Here is an 8,203-nt window from a genome sequence, read left to right on the forward strand (position 1 = left end):
CCTCAGCCTGAGCTTCCAGATTCACCAGCCCCACTCACCTTTCTTTTCTGAATTGATAACTCACCACCTTGGCCTTTGCCTCTTTATCTGGCCACCCTGTCCTCTCCCCATGCTGCCCGATGGTCCAACCTGCTATTCAAGGGCTAAACAGGTTTAGAACCAGACTTCTCTGCAAGAACCACATCAGAAAGTTGGTCTGACACCCTTTTTCTGCTTTTATGTGCAGAACCCATCTCAGGGGATTGGCTGGGAAGACCACAGTTCACCCCCCCAACCCCTCACAACCCCCCTCACCCCCACAATCAATGACTGTGACTCTAGTCATCCCAGGTTCTCTCAATCATGTGTCACCAGTTTGCTTGCCTCTCCTCTCCTCCTCTCCTCTCCTCTCCTCTCTTCTCCTTTTCTCTCCTCTTCTCCCTTCCCCTCCCCTCTTCCCCCTTCCCCCTTTCCTTTCCCCCTCCCTCTTCCCTCTTTTCCCTCCCTCCTCTTCCCTCTTCCCCCTCCCTCTTCTCCCTCTCTCCTCCTCTTCCTCCTCCTCCTACTCCACCACCACCTCCCCTTCTTTCCCTTCTTCTTCTTCTTCTTCTTCTTCTTCTTCTTCTTCTTCTTCTTCTTCTTCTTCTTCTTCTTCTTCTTCTTCTTCTTCTTCTTCTTCTTCTTCTATCCTTCCCCCATACTGTAGACCTCCCTGGGCCCTCCTTGGCATCACTTTTCCTGACAGCAATGCTCAGCAGTAAAAAAATGTCTGAGCTCTTGATGTTGACTAATGCCATCTTTGTTTTAGTACCAGATTTGTTTTGGAGGCAGCTGTCCAGGAAGGCTGGACAGTCAGAGCAGCCTCCAAAGCATGCCATAGGCAGAGGAAAGAAGGGTGCTCTGTAATTTTCCTGACAGCTTCTTCAAATTTATGAGCAATGGCTTGAACACCTTGCCTTTACAGACCAGGAAAGGAGCTCAGACCTCAGGAAACTAGCCCGGGTTTTGAATTTAATCAGTGCAAAAGTGGAAGTGAACTCAGAGCTCTCAAACTAAAAATTGTCCTGCATGGAGCAGGATCACAGCCCACCATCTTTCAAAGTCTCAAACCAGGCAGGTCACAGTGTGGACCTTTACACTTGGCAGTTACTAGTAAACTGTACTAGACTTTCCTGTGGATCCTAAAGGAGTTACACAGTTAATTTCTTGTTGAGGATTAATCATTTTCTCTCCTCCCTATGACTGTTTCTCATGTCCTGCCTCTGGTTTCACTTGTCCCAACCCTTTTGAAGGGCGGGACATTCCTTCTTCCTCCCCTCCCAACTGCAGCTTGTAATCAGGACCAATGAAAGCAAACTACCTCATCAACTCAGAGTATTTAAGAGGTTGTAGGAATGGGCTGAAAATCGGCTTTTGTTTTCTGTGCAGACAGGCACATTCCCATCTGATTTGGGCCATCCCTCAGCTGCAGAGTGAAGGGGGGAAAATAACCTCGGGACTCCCTGCCACCATGTGCTATGGCAAATGCGCACGATGCATCGGACAGTCTCTGGTGGGGCTCGCCATCCTCTGCATTGTAGCGAACATCTTGCTGTACTTTCCCAATGGGGAAACAAAGTACGCCTCTGAAGAACACCTTAGCAAGTTCGTGTGGTTCTTTTCTGGCATCATAGGAGGGGGCTTGCTGGTAAGTTGTTCAAAATTATTACAACCTTAACAACTTCTTTTAAATGTGATGATTTCTTGTGTTTTTTTAATGGATTTTTTTCTTTATAATGCCTATTTCCAAATCCAGTGATTTTTGTTCATTCTTCTTTTCAAAGCAGAATATGCAAAAGTTAAGATAGGCATAAGATACTAATTTTATTGGATGTATTTTTACAAAATGCTCTTTCAACTAAAAGTGAACTATCTTTTTGCTAAACTCTTACTTTACAACTAGAAACAGATACTAGCTATTAAATTAGATTTGAGAGACTGGAGTTTCTAGCCCTGAAGCTGGCAGCCCTGGATCATTTTTGCTCTGGGGAGTTGAGAGGAGTCAGGTGGTTTTCTGTCTAAATCAACAAAACTTGGGATCCAAAATCTCTGCTGTTTGTCCTCAGGTAATGAGACAGAAAAAAAATTGTGAGTGAATTATTATTTAGAAAGAGCTGTAGAATTTTTCCTTTATGTAATTCTTGGGTGTGGTGCCCAGGAAAATCTTGCCGCTCACAGCAGATCAGTGTCTGAAGCTAGAGTGGAATGTGTTGTTTTTTCAAAGTTTATTTTTAATTGAAGTGAGAGGAATGTGCTTGCCAATTTTGGAGCTGAAAATACAGTTTTAAGCATAGCATGGAAAGAATGTGTACAAAGTTGAGCGTGCTACTTTAAAATGCTGGGATTGAGAATTTTAAAGAGAAATTTATAGAATTGCTAATACTAGACAAAATAGTTTTTATATTCAAATAAAGGATATTTAAACCTTGCTACACTAATTAGAGTTTGATAAATCTGCTTTGGATTTAAACATTACTATCACATTAATATAACCATTTGTCCTTCAATAATATTGTACTTGTTTAAGCTTCTTTTTATCTCAAAGTATTTTATACTTTATTTAAAGAGTTTTGTTATAAAGTTAGTAGAGGCCCAGTGTCCCTCAGCCCAGCCTGCACCCTCTCCAATCTGGGATATCCCTCTCACAATCCACGACTACTGGCTCCTAACTGCCCACTTGCCTGCTTACTTGATTGCCCCTTACCGCTTTTGCCTGCCAGCCTGATCACCCCCTAACCACTCTCCTGCCAGCCTGATTGACGCCTAACTGCTCCATGCCAACCCAATTGCCCCCATCTGCCCTCCCCTGCTGGCCCGATTGACCCCAACTGCCCTTCCCTATTGACCCGATTGCCCCCAACTGCCTTCCCCTGCTAGTCTGATCTTCCCCAACAGCCCTCTCCTGCAGGCCTGGTCCCCCCAACTCCCCTCCCCTGCAGGCCCCATTGCCTTCAACTGTCCTCCCCTGACAGCCATCTTGTGGTGGCCATCTTGTAATGACATTGGGGGTGGCCATCTTGTGATGACATGGGGGCAGCTATCTTGTGCTGATGTGAGGGTAAGACGCCGCCTAGGCTTTTATTAGTATAGATAACCATACAATCATGTCTTCAAAGAAGCAGTTCACTTTTATTATTACAGAGCTTCCATCTCTTCCATTTACAAAAAAATGTGTCAGTTATTCTGTTAAAGATTGTTGGTATCTTCTATGTTTTACAATGAAAAACAAATCAGATTTAAAGGCAAGTTTTAATAATTGCAAAACAACACTTGCAAAAACCCAGCAGCAGTTGCAGCTAGGACTATGTTAGGAACTTGTATGAAATAAGCACATTCAAAGGTTATTGTTTTAGTCCTCCCATACCAAACCCTCACCTTAAAGAATGCTTTGACACATTACATGAAAACTAGCAGATATTACATTTAGAGGGGTTTTTTCTCGTCATCATGTCACATTATTTGAGATACTTGTTCAATTTAATCCAATGCCAGTCAACAATGTCAGAAGTAAATATATTTTACCAAAGGTACTTAACCTGACCCTTAATGGACTTGGGGAAAGACAATAACTTTAATCTGCTTGTTTTCTAATCAGATATTCCTGCCAGCATTTGTCTTTATTGGGTTGGAACAAGAGGACTGCTGTGGCTGCTGCGGCCATGACAACTGTGGCAAGAGATGTGCGGTAGGTCCTCCTGCTCTGGTGGAGACATTGGTTTCCACATCGTTGCAGGACACTCTGTGGCTCACTTCTGGTGTTTCTCCTCCCCTAGATGCTTTCTTCTGTGCTGGCATCTCTCATCGGAATTGCAGGGTCTGGCTACTGCATCATTGTGGCAGCTCTGGGCTTAGCGGCAGGACCACTATGTCTTGATTCCTCCAACCAGTGGAACTATACCTTTCTGGACACTGAAGGACAGTGAGTAATTGTTCCATAACAGACCACACAATATTATCTACCACATGTGTATAGTGCAGACCCATCAAACTAAAAAGGCATCATTCATCCATTCATCCATCCAGGATGCTCTCAAAGTTGATATTCTTCACTTTTCCTCTTTCTGTGGAATAAAAGCTAAGCTCCCTGATTTGGCATATAAGACCCTCAGTGGTCTGTCCTCTGCCTACTTCTCAGGCTGCTGTGAACCCAGGCCTGACTGCCGCCATGGGCGGCCAGAACCTGGGCCTGACTTCTTCCTCAGGACACCCCACCCCCCTGCCTCACTGCCTCCCTGCCTGTGTCCACTTCAAGACTACACAAGTCAGTGTGGTGGCTCAGCCAGCCCCAGGATCCCCCTACCCCCTGCCTCCCTGCTTGTGTTCACTCTGGGACTGCCCAAGCCAGCGCAGCTACTCAGAAGCTTGGGCAGGCCTCCCTGTCTCTGTCTCCATCTCCGCTCCAGGCCTCACTTGCTGCGCAGCCTCCTTCTGACCAGTCGTGACTGTTACAGCATCCTGGCTTAATTTGCATAACTTGCATATTACCTCATATATATATGACCTTAGCATTATTTCCTAACATTTCTCATAGTAACTTTGGATTGTTAAGTATCATTTAATTACTTTAAAAATGTGTTGAGAACCTACTATGTGTCAAATAGTGATCTAAGGACTGGATATACAATGATGAAAGGTCTGGTTTCCATCTTCATGAAGCTCAGACTTGTGGGAAAGCTACATATGTAGATCTTCTCCCTGATTTAGGATAGGTTTCATTCTTCTGTGGCCCTTTCACACTTGATTTACCTGATTACTATATCTGTTTCATGAGATTGCCTATTATCTGTTCCCTGAAATTGTCCTTTTTCAGAACAGAGCCCATGCTGTGTTCACTATTGCATTCCCAACCCTGGCTCAATGTCTCACATTGAGTGTTCAATACTCTCTGTTAATTTTTATGTTTATCATGGCAACAAAATTGGGCTAAACTGTCATTTTGTGGAGTGACATGGATTGGAAGAAGTTGAGATAGGCCATTGAATTAATTTATTCCTTTTTTCTGAATGAAGAAGCACCCAACAAAAAGTAGTTTATGAAATATTCCATTAGGTGTGGTCATGTGTCAGAAATTTCTCTTTTTATGCACAGATACCTTCTGGACAAATCCACATGGTCCCAGTGCATTGAACCCAGGCATGTTGTGGAATGGAATGTTTCTCTGTTTTCTATACTCTTGGCACTAGGTGGAATTGAATTCATCTTGTGTCTCATTCAAGTAATAAACGGAATGCTTGGAGGCATATGTGGCTACTGCTGTACTCACCATCAGGTAAGGACCTGCGTGAAAAAATGATAGCCTGTCCCTCTTGTAGTCAAGCAATATAATGCACCATAACAGAGGAAAAAGGCAAAAATCAAACATTGCTCAGCCTACTAGCATTTATTCCTACATTGTCTTTGTGACAAAGTATTTATAGTGTTCAGTTTGCTCTCAATAATAAGATCCTTGAATGTTACAGTTACCTTCATAATTGGCTCTGTGGATAGGGGAAAATGCCACCCATAGACAAAATGTCCCATTCAGGAGCCAACCCACTGATCTGGCTGCAGACACAAAAGAAATGTCCTCTCTTTTCTTCTCTCCTGTTACCAACTAGTTTTCACAAATAATAGCCAAAATTCATTGCATTATCCATAGTGCAAACCCATTTTTCAGCTGAGACTGTGACTCAGACATTAAGCAATATGCTTAAAATTACTTAATCAAGAAAGTAATGAGCTTCCAACCCAGGGTCATTTTTTGCTGCAGCACCTGCTCTTAACCTGTATTTAATACTTGCTGTTCTGCTGAGTTCTCTACAGCCCCTTCTTATTAAAATGCTCAAACAGCGAAACAGAGAGAATCACTAGTAGCCTTTCAATAGCAGCTCATGAAAAGCTTTTCATTGTGAAAGAAAACCAGGAAGCAGTTGTTTCCTGGGGATATGATTTTGGAGAAAAATATGTATTTGTTAGTAGTGGGGAACATCTTGTTTCTATAGCCTCCTAAAAATTAAATATTATTAAATTGACGGAAATTCAGCTTTGGTTCAATTTGGAGGATGGTGTTGTTTTATGTCTTATTCGTAAAATAGGATTAGATAAATAGAAAATTATTTAATGTATATTTCCCTAGCCATTTACTTCTCTGTAAATGGTTCAAGGTCTCTTAACTTTCTTTTAAAGTAAGATAAAACTCAGTGAACATCAAAAGCCCACTATTACCATAAAAAAAAAAATACATGGCACTGTATATAAATGGAAACTGTCTATAATTTTTGAGGGAAAGTTAAAATAAAACTCTAGTTTGCCTTGTCAGGCAAGATTAATCCAGCAAGGTTAATAATTTTCTTGGGAGCTTGCCAAATTCCCAAGAAAACAAAGAAGTGGGAACCCTTTACCATGAGCTGTTTCCAGCAAGATGGTTTGGCAGAGACAGGGAAGAGTCTTCTGTGATTACTAAGTAACCTATCTTTAGTTTTGAGCTTCATTTAAGGCACCATTTAAATTTTGTGGGGCCCACTAGACCTCTGTTCTCATGCATCTTGGGGACAGGCATGATATGTCAATGACCAAAGTTACTGTAGTGGTTTAGCAGAATGACACTCTCTCCTGGGAGGGAACAAACAGTCCCCTGGGTTTACATTGAGTCACAGTAGGAGTGGCTGCTTTTCCCAACACTGCAGAGCAGCTCTGTTACCTTTGTTTATAAGACAAAAGTGACTTTCAAAGGACAAGGTTTTTACTGAAGATGAGTCAACTGTAGAACTCGGTAGCATTTAATGAGAAAGGTTACCCACACTGAACCCATTCCTATGTGAAACTCCCATGGCATTATCTCTAAAATCCTTAAGATTAAAAACCTACCCAACATGTTCAAAGCCAACTCAGCATTAGTAAGCTACAGTTTCCATGGCCCCTTTCTGCAGTTTTTACTCCGAGAGGACAACTGGTCTGTCTGGTTTGTTTAGGAAATGTTTTGTGAGCATTGTCTAAGTTCTAGTGTTGTCCCTAGAAGCTCTGCTGAAATTGAGATCAGCTAGCTTCATGCTTGCTTAAAATAGAAATGTAAAAGACTGAAAAGCCATCATTGTTCATTTAGCCTGTTTGTAACCTAATGCATATTTCTTTTTTTTTTTTAACAGCAATATGACTGTTAAAATAACCACCCCAAGACAGAACCACAATCTTCCTTTATTTCAATGTAATTTATATATTTTACTTCTATTAATTTGTAAAACTTTGTACTAGTGTGTCATACTTCTTATATACACACTCCTTTTATAAGTTTGTGTCAAGACTAGCATTTTCATGTGATGTCAGTGTTTGCACTTTGCAAACAAATATATATATATATTTTATGGAATGAGAAAATAAACCACACTCTTGAGGTAATTTACAGATGGAGTAATGGTCCTCAGTGCATCTGAGATAAGCTCTGGCTTGAAATAATGTTTTTAAGAAACACTGCAATGATAAATATTACATCCAAATTTCTGCTGTATATATGTGCTTGTGATTATTAAATGAAAGATTTCTAGTAGCTTTTTAAGATCATGAAGGAGAAAATCCAACAACTTGAAAAGATGAAGCCTCTAACATGAAGCCTCTGCACTGTTTTTGCCTTCTGGGAGGGACAGCTCCTTGCCCAGAGTGGGAGGACTGACTCACGATGCTCCCAAGTCTAATGAATGAGTCAAAACATACAATGCTGCTGGTTGCTGCAAGCACTTCCAGATCCTAAGTTTTCCTAACAGTGCAAACTGTTTTGTCCTTCAAAGGCAAGCACTGAGGATTACATATTTAAGAAGAAAAAGACCTGGATAATTAGACAGGAAGGATGATGGGAAACGGAATAAACCACCATGAGAAAATGGGGGAGAAGGGAAACAAGGCAGGAGGACCACAAGGAAATATCCCAAACTTGCTTGTTTAAATACAACAAAATAAAGTATCCACTACCATTTTTTTCTTGTTTAGTTTCTTTGTCCTTTGTTTAAAATTTCTCCTTTCTTTTTCTCCCTATTTTTCCCCAGTCTGCAGGTTGTGTAACCCTTTTGTTAGGCACTGTGTATTTCCCTGTTTCTTTATCCCACTTTCTCTCCCTCATCCCTCCCTCCTCTCCTACCTTCCTCTGCTCATTGCTCTGCCATTCCTCAGAGGCCTCACCTGTCAGGTAGCCTACCTTTCTGCTGGATAAACAGGC

At 41.7% G+C, this 8,203-nt stretch overlaps 1 protein-coding gene across 1 annotated transcript; it reads left to right on the forward strand.

The window, feature by feature from the left end:
- Positions 1-1,019: 1,019 nt before the first annotated feature.
- Positions 1,020-7,976, forward strand: TM4SF1 (transmembrane 4 L six family member 1). Its single transcript, XM_084872248.1, has 5 exons — positions 1,020-1,666; positions 3,614-3,703; positions 3,792-3,937; positions 5,107-5,287; positions 7,143-7,976. Exons 1-5 carry the CDS (start codon positions 1,325-1,327, stop codon positions 7,155-7,157), a joined length of 774 nt encoding a protein of 257 aa, XP_084728374.1. The 5' UTR covers positions 1,020-1,324; the 3' UTR covers positions 7,158-7,976.
- The last annotated feature ends 227 nt before the right edge of the window (positions 7,977-8,203 follow it).

Source organism: Pipistrellus hanaki (assembly GCF_964339955.1).
Source record: "Pipistrellus hanaki genome assembly, chromosome: 2".
NCBI lineage: Eukaryota > Metazoa > Chordata > Mammalia > Chiroptera > Vespertilionidae > Pipistrellus > Pipistrellus hanaki.

What these genes read in the sequence shown, in the direction of transcription:
- TM4SF1 (XM_084872248.1), top strand. Translation starts at nt 1,325, where the DNA reads ATGAAAGCAAACTACCTCATCAACTCAGAGTATTTAAGAGGTTGTAGG. An exon ending in ACTGTGGCAAGAGATGTGCG is followed by an intron (nt 3,704 to 3,791) that starts GTAGGTCCTCCT and finishes CTCCTCCCCTAG; the next exon opens with ATGCTTTCTTCTGTGCTGGC. An exon ending in TTTCTGGACACTGAAGGACA is followed by an intron (nt 3,938 to 5,106) that starts GTGAGTAATTGT and finishes TTTTATGCACAG; the next exon opens with ATACCTTCTGGACAAATCCA.